The 19,256-nt window shown below is 30.9% G+C and overlaps 1 protein-coding gene across 10 annotated transcripts in view; it reads right to left on the bottom strand.

The window, feature by feature from the left end:
• Positions 1–19,256, bottom strand: part of LOC143230938 (putative phosphorylase b kinase regulatory subunit beta) — a 98,267-nt gene that overhangs the window by 47,393 nt on the left and 31,618 nt on the right. For 8 of the 10 annotated variants that reach the window (XM_076465269.1, XM_076465267.1, XM_076465275.1 and 5 more), the window contains 7 exons: positions 17,621–17,780; positions 13,894–14,091; positions 12,734–12,791; positions 11,455–11,535; positions 10,812–10,967; positions 9,502–9,599; positions 7,482–7,493 (listed from right to left, as the gene is read on the bottom strand). In XM_076465269.1, the coding sequence (XP_076321384.1) occupies positions 7,482–7,493; positions 9,502–9,599; positions 10,812–10,967; positions 11,455–11,535; positions 12,734–12,791; positions 13,894–14,091; positions 17,621–17,780 (763 nt within the window). The remainder of the gene's footprint in view (positions 1–7,481; positions 7,494–9,501; positions 9,600–10,811; positions 10,968–11,454; positions 11,536–12,733; positions 12,792–13,893; positions 14,092–17,620; positions 17,781–19,256) is intronic. The other 2 variants (XM_076465273.1, XM_076465274.1) reach the window with 1 other exon arrangement.

Here is a 19,256-nt window from a genome sequence, read left to right as displayed (position 1 = left end):
ATTCTAAAAGACATAGCAGATGAAATTAATAATCAACCATGTGAACAAGATGCTTCTCCTTGTAAAGGTAAAAAGAAACATGTAGCACATTACAATGCAAGTTAAACTCTTGTGATTTTTGAGAGATGAAAATGGAAGATTAATAAACTCAAGAACAGTACAATCTCTATGAACAAGAAGAAGAAGAAGCAGATTACTCTCATTTAAATGTTATATAATAAGAGAAGTGAAACAGTTAATTTTAATTCAATTACATCTTTTAATATCATTAAACAATATCTCAATATGCAAAATAATCTATCTGACCTATATAAAAGCTAGTATGTATCATGCCACACTTGATTTCCTGAAATATGAGCCAAAGCAAACATGCATTTATGCAGGTCAAATAGTGTAATTACTGTCTGCCTGTTATCATTTTAGTGATAGGGTGCAAGGAAGCCATGAAGGTGAGGGGTGCTGTGAAATCTTAAATCTAGCAAGTGTGGGATACGTAACACAGAGCCAAGTGCATAAAATTCACCAAGAAAGTATGAATACCAATTCAATTTTAAACATACCATTTCTCAATTAAGTTATTTTCAGTTTTCCTCACCAATGTGTTAAATGAAAAACAAACCTCTTCAAATCAATGGAGACTCTAAATTACAAAATGAGCAAATATTTTGCAATTTTATTGTTCATGTATTTTATTTTATATATTCAGTACATAGACTAAACAGCTATTAGTTTATACTTCTGATGCTGAGCAACATGATATAAAAGCCATTGTTGGAATATAATGTTACCAAAATACAGTGGCTTTTCTATATGCTAGAATTTGTTAATCAGATTATTTTTTTTACCAATAATCATTCTATGAATATGCCACAAATTAATTTCATGAATTACCTTAATTTTGATTGGCTCACAAAGGAACTTACTAATGTTTAACTGCCTTGACTGCACTTTCTGCCTGTTTTTTGATCAAGCTTCATTTCAAAGGATTTATTTGATTTTAGTTGGATATGAAATGTGATGTTAGGGGTGGGGGTAGTAGTATTTTCACTATCATTTTTGATGGGCTGCATGCTTGTTTGTAATAAAATTTAATAATAGATTTAAATTTAATATCTCTTGAAAGAAATTGCACAATATTACAATAGTGCTTAGGACCTCTATCTTTTCACTACTTTCAGAGTTTAGTTTCAAAAATGGGGTTAAATATAAAAATAATTTGAAAATAAGGCTATACTAAAAATCTATTTCATATTCTAAATTGTTAAGTTATATCTACTTAAATGAAGAATACATTTAGTCTTTCCATAAATTTAATTAATTTAAAATAAAAAAGTCACTTCTTCCTTTCTTCATCCCTCTACTTAAAAGAACTAAATATTACACTCAGTTTCTTTCAGAATAGAACACAAACACTTATCAAAACTGATGAATTAATTCTAAGAAGACACACACACACAAAATAGAAATAAACTTAGAGAAGAAAATATATACAATTAATTTAAAAGGTTTTTAGAATGAATTCAAAAATATAAAATTTGTTTGTTTTAAAGTACAAAGCTACACAAAATGTTCTTGGTTTTAATTCTCTTACATAAAGTTAGAAATAAGAAATTATAACACTGTATTTAAACTACAAATTTCATCCATTCTTAAACTTTCATATACCAACAACTTTCTACATCTAATCCTCCAGAAAATATATTTTTTGGATTATTTACTACTGATTTCCCACTCATGACAATGAATAATATATTTCTTTGTCTCTAGGAAATAAAACCTTTGTCTGGCACTCTGTTAACAATAATTAAGCTTGTGCAAATTAAAATGAGACATCATGCAAATTATTTTGCAAATTTCAAAATGCATTTTTAAATATGTGGATTCATAACTTCAGTAAATTGGTGAAGAGAGCCCCCTAGTCCCATTAAAACCAACAGGCCTTTACATTCACTGTGTATGAACACAGCCACCTTTGGTTTCATCTCTTCATGAATATCAATTCCCACAGTCTATAATATAAATGGGTCATTTATGTAAGGTTAAGAGCATGAATGCAAAATATTAACTATCACAAGGTTAGCACTACATATGTAGTAAACCAGGCTTCTCGGTTAAGTTCATTATTGTTTTATAGTGCTGATTTTAACTAAATAAACTAAATATAAACATTATATATCATATAATATTTCAACTCAAGATTTTCAAACTCCCATTCTACAGCATCAGAATAGGGAAAGAGGGAAAAATGTTTTTCTTTTTTTTTTTTTTTGTAACCAAATGATTCGACAAAGTACTTGAATTGTATAACAATATTTTTTGTAAATTCAAGCACAAGGTAAGAGTCTTTCAAGATGATAAAACCATTGAAAAAATTATTCACACACATCTTGATCAACAGCATAGTCAACAAACAAACAAACAATAAATTCAAAGAACAACAAAATATAAAACATCACACTGCTGCATACCATATATTCTCAATATTTGTGAAAAATAACCAGCATTTGGAAAAAAACATGCAACAAAGTATAACATTCCAATGAACACTAAATTTATTCAAAAACCAGGCACAAAACTAAAGTCCATACCACGTAAAAACTACACTGACAAACAACACCAACATTATGTATAAAATACAATGCAACAACTGCCATGACCTCTACATTGGAGAAATGAGCAGAAGAACAGAACCCAGGCTCAAAGAACACAATAAAACACCTTCACATGTTTTTGAACACTGCAAGTCAAATAAGCACAACATAACCACAGAAAGCATAACAACTTGGGAAAGAAAAACAAACAATTGCAAAATCAAACAAGCCCTCTTTATACAAGAACTCAAACCAAAATTAAGCCAATATAAATTAACATCTTCATACCTATATTAATTAATAATGTAAAACCTGCAACGCCCCCTACAATCTCATACCAGTTTACACACTTGTCTCTAAGACATGGCCAGCAACGTTCATTTGCAAAGTCTCTTTATTAACCTAAAGATGACTTAAAAAGGTTGAAACATTGTTCTCTACTTTATTTTTAACTTGTTTTAATACCCGTAGCAGCCATCTTTAGAATACAAGGTACGAGTCTTCTTCCAACTACACTTCTATGGTGTCAATTTATTTACTTTTATATGCTTATGTATATACTCTGTTTATACTCTCCACAACACTGAAAGCTTCTTACAAACATTACGGTTTAAATGAAAAATTGACATGCAAAGTGAACTTATGATTACATTATAGTATATTTATTTGATTCATAGCAGAAAACTCTTTCCATGGATCTTGTATATCAGGCAAAAATTAAGGTTTCACAAGCAGTCTCCAGACAATTTTACAATAGAATTTTTCAAAATGCCTGTTATAACTCTGAGTCTAAGTTATCAAAATATTAATGATAAATACCATTGACATAAGAAGCACATTGCCCAAACACTAAGTGTTATATTAAAACAACAGTTTGGAGACTTACATTAGAAATACTTGAGTAAAGCAACATATTAAACTTGGTGGGAAGTCACAATACATGCACAAAATTTACTAATATCTAATTATGGTAGAGTCTCTGTTGTATGATGTTTGTAAGATATATAACTACTTAGTGAAAGTAGCATTTATAATTGACTTGTTTTTGTAGTTCATGAATGTCAAAGCTATCAAATGTTGCATGCAATTCACTGATACCAAGGTTATAGAGACTTCTGGAAGGCCTAAGTAAGAGATGTATAAATAATGGTAAGCAAGACGTTCCTCATCTCTTTCAAAATTTTTGATAAGTTGTTTCATCAAGGCATATTCTAAAGTAATTAACTGAACCTCCTAAGTAAACATTGACAAAAAACAGAATCCTTGGAAGTTCAGGACACAACTGCAGTAGCTCAATGAGAACACAAGTGAAGTATACAGACACTCTATAGCAATAAGAAATGAGAGAATTCAGTTGACAATCTAAACTATTTCCAAAGCAATATAATTGGCCTAAATGGACTTTTGACAAGAAGAGAACTGACTAGGGTTTAAGATGGAAATATGCACTTCATACTTTAAATAATTTTTAAATACATATAGACACAGACACACACACATTTAACTTGTTTCAAAAATATACTTTTAAAACAAGTGGAATGCATGCCATTCATTTATTATTAAATTTATTGGCAAGAAAGCACAGACATTTATTTTAGAAAAGTATTTAGCTCAACACACCTATATTTAACTTACTATATACCCTATTTTATTTCTACTCAGAAAGTAATTTTTCTGACATATGGCAAGTTTCAGCCAGAATTATACAATGGTAAATGATAATAGGCAAAGATGCAAATGACAGTAAAAATAAGTAGACCTATACATACACAACTGTCGTCGCACTGCAAATAGTGTACAGATTACAATTACACTACATAACCATGTCATGTGGTTTTGACAAATGGGTAGAAAGAGGAGAGCACCTTGGGTTAAAAGACAGTAAACTACAAGACTAAGTTAAACAACAAGAACTAGAGAGAAGGGTGTAGACAGGAAGAGAGGAAACAAACCTGAAAGAAGAAAATAAAAGAAAAATAGACTAGCAATAAAGAGAAAAAAATAAAAGCACAAATTCAAAAGTAAGAAAAAGAGAAGAGAGATTAAAAGAGAAAGAATAAGAGCACAAACTGTGATTGCAAAATTCACACAACCAAAGGAAGAAGGACCAAAGAATGACAACAGAGTCAAAGCCAGCCAACCCAAGTCACCCAAATTTGATGAATAGAAAGTTGATATGGATACTTTTCTAAAGGGATACGAAAGAATTGCCCAGAGTCAGAACTGGGATAAAGTCATACGGGCAATCTGTCTCAGCTCACTTATCACAGGAAAAGGTCTATTAGGTATAAGCAGGCATGATGTTGGAAGATGCCAGGAACTATCACAAATTAAAAATGGCTTTACTGAAAAGATATGAACTTACCAAAGATTTCCTTCAGAGGTTCAGGAAAGTCAGACCAACACTGGAAAAAACTGTATTTAAATTTGTGGCACATCTACAGTGATACACTACTAGACAGACTGACATGGGTCAAGTGTGAAAATAGTTCTGAAGCACTGGCAGACCTACTAGTATGAGAATAATTCATGATCAGGTGTTCAACTGATGCACCAGTGTTCCTAAAGGAAAAAGCAACAAAAGAAGATGGAGTTTATCAAGCTGTCAGAAGAGTATATGGAAGCCCATGGATAGAGTATAACTAACAAATTTAAAAATATCTAGTCAAATTTGAAAATGGCTAACCAGAGGCAAGAGTGAAAGACGAAAGGAGGTTAACAAACATAAAGGATTAATATTTGTAATACAATGGGACACATTGCAAAGGAGTGCAAGTCCATTAGCAGCAAGCTGTAGCATAAACTAACATAAAGTAGCTGGAACTATTTACAAAGATAGTGCTGGTAAGAGAAAAGGAAAGAATGACTGGCACTATGGATGCTGCTGTCAGAAGAAACTTGCAAAATGCGCCACAAGAGGGAAGTGTTATTTCCATGATTGATAAGCATACAACTGCCAGTAGTATTCAAAAAGTACAAACTTATAGATCTTTTCCTTTAAGAAGTCTGCTGAGACTAACTACCTAATCATCTTTGTACCATTTTTGAATTTGAGGAATCTTTCATATCCCTCAGGAAAATATCCATGTCATCTTTCTGTTCAACATACTTGGGCAGCTTGGGTAAGATGGGCCCAACCCCATTGTTATTTGAGTTCTTTATAGTTTTCTGCTGGATGAGCTCGGCAATCTCAATTTGTTCTCTTATTCTATATATTTTCAGTCTACATTTTGTCATTCTTTTCTCTCTTTGTGCTTTCTCTTTATATTTCCAGTCTTTTTTTTCTTCCCTTTGTGCTTTTATTCCTTCTCTATTTCTAGTTTTTCTTTCTTCTCTGTCTATGATTTTCTCCCTCTAGTTCTTGTTTAACAAACTCTTTTGGTTCACTGTTTTTTAACTCTGCTATTGTTTTGTTTTTACCCATTTATCAAAATCTCCTTACATGGTTATGTAGCTAGATTGTAATCTCTACACTTCTTTCAACTGCTACAATTGTGCTTATGCAGGCTTACTTATTTCTGCTGTACTTCATGTCTTTTACTGCCATTTACCTGCTAAATTACAGGGTTCTATGTATATGGGGGCTGAAATTCTTCTACAGTTGGTGTCTACTACTTGTTGGTGATAAATTCAAACAATAAAATGGACAGCACACAATCCACTTGTTTTAAAATAATATATTCAAATCATACACATGTACAGAAATTATTTATCTACAGGATAACATAGTTGTAACTAAATCTCTATTTTTTCTCGTCAAAAATCCTTTCAGGCTGATTCGATTACTTTAGAATCCAATAGGTTAAAAAGAATTATTTTTCTCTACTCTTATCAATGAAATAATCATTGATATGACCCCATGGGTTACCACTGTTGTATCCTGAACTTTAAATGATTGTCTCCTTTTTGTCAAAATCCATACAGAAAGGTAGCAATTACATTAGAGCACCCTTCAACACAACTTATTCTTTTTATCTTTAAACTGAAAAATAACTTTAAAATATTGCATGTTATGACTAAACTAACAGCCACACAATTTCTAACTTTTTTTTTTTTTTTTTTACTATACCTTGTTTCTACTACTTGTAGTTGCTTGTCTTCAATATTTAAACATTGTTCACTGAAGCATGAATTTCCTACAAACTACAAGCGATGCTGTAAAGTAACAACACTCGTTCAAGGTAACATGAAAAATACCAGAGATTTGAGTAACTTTGTGTCAACAATACTGAAAGAATTGCACCAGATACGCAACATACGACTCTTACTGGTTTAAACAAAACTTGTATAACTATAAACATCAAAATAATTACTTTTAACTCTCTTGTTATGAAAAGTAATCATTTATTACTAAGTCATAAAATAAATAATAATATTCACACTAAACAGTCTTGTATATCCAACATCTATACTACTTAAAAATTTTTTTGTATTGGAACAGATTTTATAACATACAAAACAACAATAGAGAAACGGAGAAATAATTGATATAATTTATTTCTACAAAATATTCCTATTTGAAACACTATTTCTCCATTTACTTATTCTAGTTTACTAAAATCTCAGAAGTTTATCATCTGAAAGCTGTATATATTTACTTTCATCGACTTCTGTATCTAATTACTTAAACAACTATAACAACTTAAATTGTGATACGTTTTAATAAGTGGAAAAATACCGGACAAAGAAAGTGTGCATAATTAACACATGAAATTGTTTTGCCTTAATAAAGCAGTAATACATGCATTTCAATTCTATATGAAAAATTATAAAACATGTTCAAACTTGGTTTTACATCAAAAATTGTTTACAAGTAGGCTCTTTTGCATTAAAAAGCAAACAACAGCTAAAGCTAACATGCCAACATGCTTCAGCAAAAAATATACTTACAGCTGCTTTGCCCTAGGAATTGAAAGAGGAAGATGGGGGAAAAAAAAGAAGAAATTACATAAGTTACAAATGTTTTATCTGCAATTATTAAGTTTGATTTAAAATTCATCAATAAGTAAAAGAAAAAAGATATTGCAGTGTATTTACCATTAATAAACTTGTTTAGCATTTTTAATGAACTGAAATTGTATCTGAAAAACAAAGTTTCTATGCTTTATGCTATATGGATTTTAACACAGAAGTTGTGCCTATAAATTATTTAATTTATACGTGCCTGGATATAAATATAATTAACAGTAGCTGTTATTGCTTGATATAGTAATGTCTCATATCTTTATACTTTTCAAAAAAAAATGAGAATCAGTGATGGTGCATATAGTAAACAAGTTTTTAAGTTATATTAAATTCTGACATTGATGTTGATTTTAATATCAAAATGTTAATATATACACACATACAAACACACATGGATGTATATATTATCACTACACCAGATCTCCTAAGCTGGTCAAAACATGAGATATTAGAATTAGCAGACAAAAACTACTGTTAACAGTGATGGTATCCAACTGATACACCAATGTATTCTACAATTTAAAGTTTTACTTGATGCCTTTGCACATTCCTTAAGTAGGTTGAGATATCAAATTAACTATATTAATAACCAAGTTATATTTTTAGTATTAACCTACACAGGTAGCTTGCTTTGATCAGAAGTGTCCTGACACCATACAATGTTTTCCCAGTGACAGTTGTTACATATCTGGTTAAATAAATAAAATGTCTCTTGTAAAGCAGTTCCAAGTGTAACAAGGTTTAGTGTCTCTCAGGTAAGTCAAAATATTCCAGAATGCTTTGGCTGGATTCAAGTTTGGGTTCCATGTTGACCAAAGCATTTATATCTGTTGTCACAAATTATTACTGGAAATGATGCAATACAGCCTACTATTATAACTGGGGTACAGATCTTCCCCAAATACTCCATCAATGTAACATTTCCTTAAATGTTGCAGTACAGTAGGATATTCATGGTTACCTTAACTATTACAAGGGAGTAGATTCTGAAGCAGTTAAAACAGGACTGTACAAAATACTAGTCTAATACTTTTTCTGCAAATCATAAATGAACAGTTGCATCCACTGCTTTACTGACTGTGTTTTGTTTTTTTTTACTTCCATTCTGAGTATCAAAACCCAATAGTTTTCTGGATGTATTGATTTGGAGTAGGGGAAGGTGAGCTTAAAAGTCTTGGACATTCAAACTCAGTTGCATTCTCTAAACAAAAATCTTCTTTGGCAATTTATTAGTTTCTATCTTCTTAACATCTTGATTACAACTGTAGGATATGTAAAAGTAAGTATCTGAATCAAACAGCCAAAGCAGTACATAATACAATTCACATGGATATTTGGTGGAAACTGGCACATTTCTATCAATGTGTTGCACCACTATTTTTTAGTAATGTAATAAGTATTGCCACTTACAATGGATATTACAGTTATCACCATTTTCAGTGTAAACTTCTTTATTAATACAGAATAAAGTTACTAAAAAATACTCAAACAGTAGATACCAGTATGTGTGTAAAAAACGAATTATTTGTGTTTATAATGAAACTTGATGTTTTATATTTGTAGTTTTTACTTAAATAACACAAAGGGAAATCACATGCTTCACACATAACTGCTTCAACCAGGTTGCTTCCCAGTGCATACAAAAGTTTCATACATTTTATAAAAGTTTCCATAAACCAAAATCTACCTTAATTTCACAAAACATAACCTTGAAGGTTTCCTTATTCTTTTTCAATTAAGTGTTCTTCTTGTTTATTTGCTTGCACTCGACTTTTTCAGTGATATTTTTTTATATATTTCTTGTACCAGTATGTACATATTTCAATCACCCACTTTCTCATCCTGTTTTTACTATCTGAAAAACAGTAAAAAAACGATGATTGCTAGAAACTAATTACACCAGTGCCAGAGAACAGTCTCATACTCTACCAAGAACACAACTTACTTGGAAAGCAGAATACCTTCCAGACTTCCTGGGTCTGTTATATGAAGGTAGGTAGCGACGAATAGGATCCATTTCATTGATGTGTACAAGTCCATCAACTGTAAAAAGTAATGCAAGGTTATAAAGAGAAAAAAAAGGATTTCTTTCCCCAACCACCATAGATCAAATAAATTAATAGTTTTTTAACTGGGTTTTATCTTTAAAAATATATGTTCTTAAACTTAGTTTAAGAATAAGTTGCAATGTCAAAAATATTACTAGCAGTGAGGATACTGAACTCATGACATAGTGCAGTGTGGTCATAGAGACTTTTTTGTAACTTGCATGTTACTCATAACTAACACTCTTTATTATCAATTTTAATTATTATTATTGTAAGATTTTTAGCAGCTTTTCTGTATTTCATACATGTAATAAGTCATTAGCTAGGTCACGAAAAGAATCTGATCTGATGAAAAAACAATTACCACCTGATTCTTGTTTTATCTACAATGACATAAAAAATAAGTCTTAAAACATTTACACAATTGCTTTAACTCTCTTGCTACATGCTCAGTTGAACTGGATGAATTTGTGACCCCAAATTGATTTTTATACTTTCTATGCTATAATTTCTAATATGTTTTATGTATCTTCACAAACTACTACAAGTCATTTGTAGACCAAAAACCACAACTTTTATTGAAGTATTTTCACTGACAATTTCTCCAAGAAAACATGAAGTAAAAGTGTTAACTGCTCAGAGTGATTTTAATATTAAGATTTTTTTTAAAAAAAAAAGCAACTTTCTTCATTTGGGGGGAAAAAAAGCAAATTAATAAAATACACTTAAAAAGAGAAAAATAATATGACCTGCAAAGTCTTATTAAGACAATGTGTAAGCTGTGACATGAACTTCAGAAATTTGAAATAAACTTTGCAGAAGACAACAAGTGAACAAACTGTAGAAATGTAACTATGTAACAGCAACAAAAAAAAACAGTAAATATTATTTAAAGAGCAACACAATGTTGAATACATCTGCAGTTGACAACTGCCTAACATGAAGTGATAGTTAGATAGAATCAAATAGCATCTGCATGATTCAGGAGGCTGTGTAGCACTCTTATTGGTGGAGGTCTTGGCATGATGCTTGACATGTGAAGATTCTGTGAACCACATAAATCATGAGGTAGGTGGAAGTTGAGGTTTGTTGCATGGGTGAAAATTTTACATATAGAGGGTAGTATTGAATGAGAATAGATATACATGTTAACAGAGGTAAAGATACCCTATTGAAAACAAAACCTCTTGGTATCTAGTTAACTTACTCAGTAGGTGTGCTATAATGTAAAGACTCTGCCCCATCATGAAGAGATTTCCAACATCTCCTTCACTGCTCGGGACACGTGGTTGGGAGCCTGGTTCAGCTTTCTCATGCTCCACACATTCAGGAGGAACATAGAAATACTTAGGTACAATAGCATCTGTGGAAAACTAATCATGTTAAACTTTTATAAAAACTTGTGTACTTGTAACCTTTTCTAACTAAAATTAGAACCCTTAAATTTTCTATTACAATAAAAAAAATATTTTAGTGTTTGTGAAAGTATACAGAAATTATCTGTTACAACAACCAACCATTCAGATTTGAAAAGTATAATAAAGTTTTGGGATAACATGGAATCTATTGGTTTCTCTTCATAAAATCTCCTGCTGTCATTTATATCCTTCACTGTGCCCATTGATAGCATAATCCAATTTTTTTTCACCCTATTTAAAATATAGGGTATTCTATCCTAATTGCTCTTCTCAACAATAATTAAGGTAATCAATGCTACAATTATCATTAATATATAATTTAAGTCAACATACACATACATGAAAAACTGAACTGTATTTTTTGACAATTTTCATTAATATGTTAAGGTTATGAGAGTCACACCTAAAACAGTTAAAGATGTAAATATTTACCTCCAAACTTATCTCTCTTCAAGCGTGGATGCAGCATATGCTGGTATTTCTTTACCTGCTCTTCATTTCCTTTAAATATTCCTGAGAAAAATAAAATCTTTCAATAGAGGTGACATTTCATAAATTTATATATAATTAACCAAAAACTGAATTTTAATAGAAATAATTGATAATACGGTACAAAACAGTCATGCTCTTGCAAATTTAATAAATATATTTAATACATTATACCAACAGTATGATCAAAATTCTGGAAGGGTACATATATTAGAGACTAGTATTATTCAAATGGTGGCAATGAGATACATTCTGTGATACATTCATCATAATATATGTTAAGTTTTAACAACAGTGAATTAAGCTATTATTAGTTACAGATATTCTGATGGTGATAACACTGGCAAATTTAACCCTATTTGGAATAATATAAATTTGCATATATATTTTTTGATAATCTAATATCATTTAACTTAAGTATACTTAAGAAGCTTATAATTGTTCACAATGCCATAAAGAAATATATAGCTCTGCTAATAGCTGGCCTTTCAAGAGTAATTTTTAGCAACTTGATCCAGCAAGTTTCCAGTTAAATACGTAGAAGACTCCTAGTGCTAATTTCAAAAACAAGTTGTTTTTTTTTTTAAATGTCCATGTTATGAACAAGTATTTTGATTCTTCAATTCTGATATATTATGAATACCATCTGCTCATACCTAAATTTTTAATGTTGTTGTAATGATTTATATTATTGTTTTGTTTCTTTTGGAAAATATTATAATCATGAAAAATACAACCAACTTGATACTGATAATGTATCTTTTATTTCTTAAGTTCCAAATTCTACATTTAGTGTAACCAATGTTCAAATGCAAGTTTAACTTCACAAATAACTTGCATCTAACAAACTTCACTAGTTTGCTACCTTTATATTTTCAATCTTTTGTCAAAACTAACTCAATATTCACAGAACTAAATTTATTATCTAACTGGCTGACTAACACACAAACTAAATTATGCATCTCATACTTTTGTAACTAATAAATTCACTTACTAAATAACTCAACTCACTTTTCTTTTTGTCATATATGGCTCAAGTTATTTCTAGCTTGTAAGAAGTTTAAGACATTAAAGATGCACTTATCATGTTAATTTAAATTTTATCTTTCTTCAAAGTTATTCTAGACAAATGTTCAGTTCATCCTTAACAACAGAAGTTATTTTTCCTCAATTTATCTACGATATTGCATTCTTTAACAACAAACTGAATGTCAATACTTACCATCAAGAATCATGAAAATGAAAAACATAGGCCATTCACACTCAATATTTTCAAACACCTAAGTAATCAGGGAATAAAAAAAACATTTTAAATATTATTATACTGATTTTAACCTTTCTGTTATGCGCATACAAATGAAAGTATTTAAGGTAAAAAAATAATTTAACATCATTTGTTTAAAAATGTTAACTGACCAATACTAGACATATTTTAAAATCACATTACAAAAATTCTCAAGTTTACCAAACATATTATAAGCTACCAGTTTATATCTCAAAATGGCTGGTATGGGTATTGACACTTTTACTGTTCTCTCCCTATCAGTAAAAGTGTTAATACCCATACCAACCATTCTGAGATATTTCTATTTCAAGTGGGTTTCCCATCATTAAGTAACCAGTTTGTTCTTTCAGATTAAAGTGTAAGTTAGCAGATAATCATCCATAAATGTCATTCACTCATGATCTCTATCATAAACAAATCACATGATGACCTATTTATCTAACCACCAGCCTTATATAAATCAAGTGGTACAACTCATCTGTAAGCCATATGATACTTAATCCTGACTTCAATTCTGTACAATGTATTTGTTGTTCTTTACAGAAATATCCTCAGTATTGTAAACATGTGAAACTTTACATTTCTCTAACTGCACCATAAAATATAACAGTTCAGTAATTGAAGTAGGTCAGCTCATGAGGTAACACTGTAAAATCTGCAAAAAAATTACTTATAGATCATGCTATTAGCTTATAGATCAATTAATTTATAATGTAAAGAAACAGGTTTTGGAATTCAGCACACACGTGTCATTTTTCCAGTCAACATGTGTTTGATCTTGTGTTATGCATATTGTTTAAATAAATAGCCCTAAGAGATCATAGTCATTTATTCTATAGAGGTAGTCGAGACTGATGTTGATATCCTAGTGCAGGACACACTGAAAACCATCCCTATACTTCTACTCACTGCTCTCAAGACTTTGTTGTTTTTATTGTTTTATTTACATTTCATAAAAATATCCAAGCTATTGAATACAAGCTATAATCACAAACTGAATTTAATTTACTTGATTATTAGTACTTTAATAGGCTTTAGGGATAAAAAAAAAACTTTTATTGAGAATCAGAACAATATTTACGTACAAGACTACTTACTTTTGTTTCTCCCGACTCATAATATTTACGAGATAAATCTTCCTCTACTGTACCATAGCCATCTCTCAGAAACCTCTTAAAGCCATAACTTCCCTGTAGTTTCCTCAAAATTTTCTCTTTGGTACGAGTATAAATAAGCTCATCATGAGTGGCAAAACATGGAAAACTAATGACTGGAAGCAGAGCTGCATCTATGTTCTGATGATTGAAAATTTGTTACAGACACAGTTTTAGGTAACTAACACTTTCTATTGCTAAATACAAGTTATATTACAGTAATCAATAAAGTATATTAATAGATAAATAAAATCTCCATTTTTCAATACCATTATGTCTTGTCAGATAAGTACTTGTACTAAGTACTAAAAATGATGCAAGGTGGTATCACAGTTCTTCACAGTGTTCTGAATGCTTGTATAGTGTATTATATCTTTTAAAATTCAGTGCTATATCTTGATTTCTAAAATTCAAATGAGGATCTAATTATACATATATGATGATCTATGTCACCGAAAAACTATTAATCAGACTTTCTTTGCACTTTATTTCACGATCTTGTGATATCCCTAATTAATAAGCTTAATGTTCATACATCAGTGATTGTGTGTGAATTAATACAACTGCTGCCATTTGACAGTTACTGATGTCACTCTTCTTCCAATACAACCAGACATTGGACAAAGTAAATATTCACTTACATTTTGTTTCAAACTTATATTATTCTATAGCAATAGCCTAGAATTATCATATGCAGTAAGGAGGTTTCCATGAGCAGGTGGAAGACCATATTCTTTTGAGGAAGGAAAGAAAAGTGTTAAACTTAAGAGGGTATCTGCTTAATTATGCCTATGTGAATTGTTTCAAGTTCACTGAAACATAAACGGTGTCACCTGCATGGAGATGCATGAGATCCACATAACAGGTGGAGAAAGGAATCAGAATAGTTATGATGTGCTCCATCTCAATAAATTATTAGAAGAGATACAGTTGATGTTTCACTAATATTGCCAAAAAAACAAAGTAACAAATCTGAATTCTACCAGTAATAATGTATTCTGTTCATGCCAAAATCAAAGATAATTCAGAGAAAAAAATGCCATAAGCAATATAACATCAGTTGAGTGAGATTCTTAAAAAGAAAAAGGCCATAATATTGCATCAGAGATTCATAATGCTTAGCCATCAGGGTAGAGTTGATCAGAAGGGAATGACAAAAGTTAAAATTTTTCCTATACTGGAAATGCATTTCCTGTAATACCTCTGTTCACATTACAGCTGAAAGTTTTTCTTTGTCAATCTACAAATTGGTATACATCTTACCTTGTTTCCTCCAGCCTATACATCCCACTATATTGCCCAAAGCAAGTTAAATCTTTTAATTTTTCCCACCTACATAAATGCACCTCCTATTCCAGATTCATATAAAAGATTCCTGTTATTACTTCCTGTTCACTTTCAGATGGTCCAAATTAACATCTCCAAACACGCCCTCTAATAGAGGGAAGGGTGGGAGAGCAAGAGAAAAGTTGATTATTATTGGAAATACATTTCAGCAAAGGAGAATGTTAACTTCCAAACCACACTTTACTCTTCTCACACCATAGCTAGAAACTTACAATGCCTAGATGGATGGGTCTTCTAAGTACACAAATCACACAAAGCATCTAAAAAGAAAAGATGTCTGTGAAAATGAAATATGGTAAAAGCACAATAATGGGGTCCATGGTACTACTTGAACAGGTACACTCTTTGCCCAGAAAACATGATATCTAATTTGTGGACAGTAAAGACCAACCATCCACAAAGGGAAAATCCTAACATTGTTTGAAGAAAACAGGAATAAATGAAATATTGGACTTAACCCACAGGATCTGTTCAGGGTCCAACCAGACAGACAAGGTCCCACATCTCATTAATGGAATTATAGGGCAGTGGATCCAGGAGTTAGAAAGACATAAGAATCACTTCAGGTTAACCTGAAGATAACCTAAAGAAGGTTGAAATGTCATTCTGTACCTTGTTTTAATACCCATACCAGCCATCTTGGATATACATTTTTACTTCAAGTGGGTTTCTCATCATCACAGATATGCTCAACTCAACTGGATAGTAAAGAGTCATCTCTGAAAAGGAAATACAAGGAGGCTTCCACGTAGGCTGGTTAGTGCTCTCATCTTACACCTGGGAAAAATATTAGGATTATTCATAGAAGGATATCCAGCTTTGGCCTCAAGAACCTTTATGTGGAATAATGAATTCAAGCATCATTCAGAAGAAACAAACATTTGTCCAACACTCCAGTTATTGGAAATGGTAAGAACTCTCACACTCATTTAGGAGAAATGGAGGAGGGAATACTTTCACTGGCGAGTCTTCAAGAACTATATTCTAAAAAACATGGTAACAGGTTAACTACATTTCCCAATTTGAGAAACACACTGATCCCAATTTATCCAATCAAAGAATCAGCAGGAATTGGCCAAATCCTTTTAAGCTTTACTCAGAATAGTTGGCATGTGGCAGTCCAGTAGTATACATAATTGCTTATCACCCAGAAAGCATACAAGGTGGTCTTATGGAATACCTCCATCTCAACAGAGTTTACTGATAATAAAATTTTATTAAACTGGTAGTTAGTGCAGAGTTGGAAAGAAACATAACTGATCAGGCCACATCTGCCATTGAGTGAGATCCAAATGAAAATGACAAGAGGTTCTTTTAACATAAAAGATATTAATTAACTCACCCTTCTTATACTTTAGATGGAGCATGGAGAATAGCAATAGTGGAGAGGAACTTCCTGGATGACAACCACCAAATTACATGTATAATGAGGTATAAATGTATTTGGTTAGGTTCACATACCATCCTGTACACTATCCTTCAGTGGATAAAATAACCAAGAGTAACCAATTTACTGATAAAAAAATTTAAAATCAATGTTTGTTTCGGTTTAATATATATTTAGAAATGCATGTAACTCATTGTGTTAAATGTGTTGTGAAATTTCCACCTATTCTCTAAAATTTGTAGAATATTCTTGAGTGTAAAAATCAATAATATATGTTTAACATTGTTGTCAACTGAACGTTCAAGAACCTCACCAAAGTAATTTATAAATCAACACACACAGTTTAATATTGTTGATTTACTACAAGTGGCATACTTTAAATGTCAAAAGCTATACCTGTGATAAATACTTATTGACAGGAAAATTAGATATTTGACCAGAAATGTTTATAGATTTAACATTACAAACTGCTCAACATCAGTGAATTAATTTGGGACATTAGTATTTCTATAGAAGACATCATACAACTTGTGGTGAATGCTCAAGTGTGAAGAAAATAACTAGCTTCTCATCAAGAGAAATGTTCCTGTGCCTCAACACAATTCCCTTATCATGAACTATCAATAAAAAATCCATTGTCAAACAAGATAGAAGATTCAGTATTGCTTGTACAACTTTTGTATATAAATCATTATTGCAATAAACATTCTTATAAATTGTTTTGTTGTTTAAATTTTAAAATATATGTGTTAAGAAAGAAAAATGTGTGTTTCAATCTTGTTGGCAAACAGCATAAATCCTATACATAGACATCCAAGTAATTTTTAAATTACAATTTTCAGCTATTTTAAATCATAATACAAAACATAATAAATCACAAACTTGCAAATTTAAAATATTTCACAGCTATCACCAAGTAGAAACAAGGAAACTCACCTTTGAGCTTGATTCTCTAGGAAGAAGAGTTTCAAAAATACTCCTGTTCCGACTATGAGCATCTATGTCCACATATACAACAGACCAAGAAGCACCTTTGTCACCAAACAGATTACAGCCATTAATAGCTTCCAGAGCTGATTTTGCTGTACCTATTGAACTGAGAAATTTGTTCATTTAACTTTTAAAAAGTTCAAAGTAAAAATGTAACTTTAAAATCCTTAAAGATTATAAATTAATCTATGTATAAATCAACTATATGTATTCAATTTTAAAGTACTTGGAGTTACGGTCCAATAATTAAACACATATAGGCCCCTTAACAGTTAATTTATACTGATGCTACTTTTAACCATGGATCATTTTTCTTGTCATTCAGTCAAATAGTGCTTTAGAAATGCTTCTTATGATTTTGACATAGAGAACGAGCTAAAAAAGTTATATGGGATTTAGTCAGGAAGTATTGCTGGCCAACCCATGACTTTTATGGTTTTATTGTTTGAGAAAATCAACACAACCACAGCAGTATAACACCATGTTATCTTACTTCAAGATAAGTACAGATTCAATTATATCTCTGGGTATTTATGTGGATTGATACAATTGTATGTTAATTTTCCAAGCAGTATATCTATCTATCTATGTATTCAATATCACAACTTATCAATAAAATGGTTACACTCAATGATACTGCACTGAGTAATGTGTGGCTTTTTAGTGTAAACATTCCTCTGTATGCCTTTAAAGACTATATGGCCCCCATTAGTTTTGCTGTCATTCTGCAGAATTGAAAAAGTCCAAACAACCCACACAGTTAATAAAATGCATTAAGACATCTTAAGTATCTTAAGACAGACTTAAGAAATTTGTTCTTTGCCACTTGCTACCTTGACATTGAATCCAGTTCATGACCATTGGACTAGAAATTCCTAAACAAGTTTCTACTTGCCCCTGTTTGTCTAGTTTCCAACATTTCAACAGTTCCAAAAACCTATACTTCCAACCATCACCAGCAAGTAACACTGCTAAACAATTATACATAAATAACAGCCAAAACAGCAAATTATAAAATCTGAAAACAAGAGTTCTGTCTTTTATGGTGCCAAATTAGTTTGTAAAAAGATTCAAAAATCAACATACCCTATGTTGCTACAAGACTGAAAATTACGCATGATTAATATCACATTACTTACTGCATTTTTATTCACATGAAGGTTTCAAAGCCACTGTTTACTCTCCAAATATTTGCACAGAGTAATATGATCTTAAAGCATAAGATACATTGATATTCCCTTCAGTATCAATACCATAAGCTTAAAATAATAGAAATTCTTATCCAGAGTTAGTGTTACAAATAAAGAAAAACTTTATTCTGACTTCTGATGAAAAAAAAAAAAAAAGAAGAGACTAAGTAGAAATATTAATTAGAAATTTATATGTACACTGTGATTGTACTATTGGAATTTATTATATATAAGCTTAATATCAACTTTGCAATCTCTAATTCATAGAAAAAAAGAAAAAAAGCAACAAAGTTACAAATTTTCTGGACTTAAGAAGATGGCTTCAGAACTATACTGCAGAGAACAATTCTTTTTACTTAGAAATATTTTAATTTTAATACAGTTACATCAGC

This window comes from Tachypleus tridentatus, chromosome 10 (genome assembly GCF_004210375.1).
Source record: "Tachypleus tridentatus isolate NWPU-2018 chromosome 10, ASM421037v1, whole genome shotgun sequence".
In the NCBI taxonomy this organism is placed as follows: Eukaryota; Metazoa; Arthropoda; class Merostomata; order Xiphosura; family Limulidae; genus Tachypleus; species Tachypleus tridentatus.
Note: the sequence above shows the minus strand (reverse complement) of the source record. Positions and strands in the feature narration are given on the sequence as shown.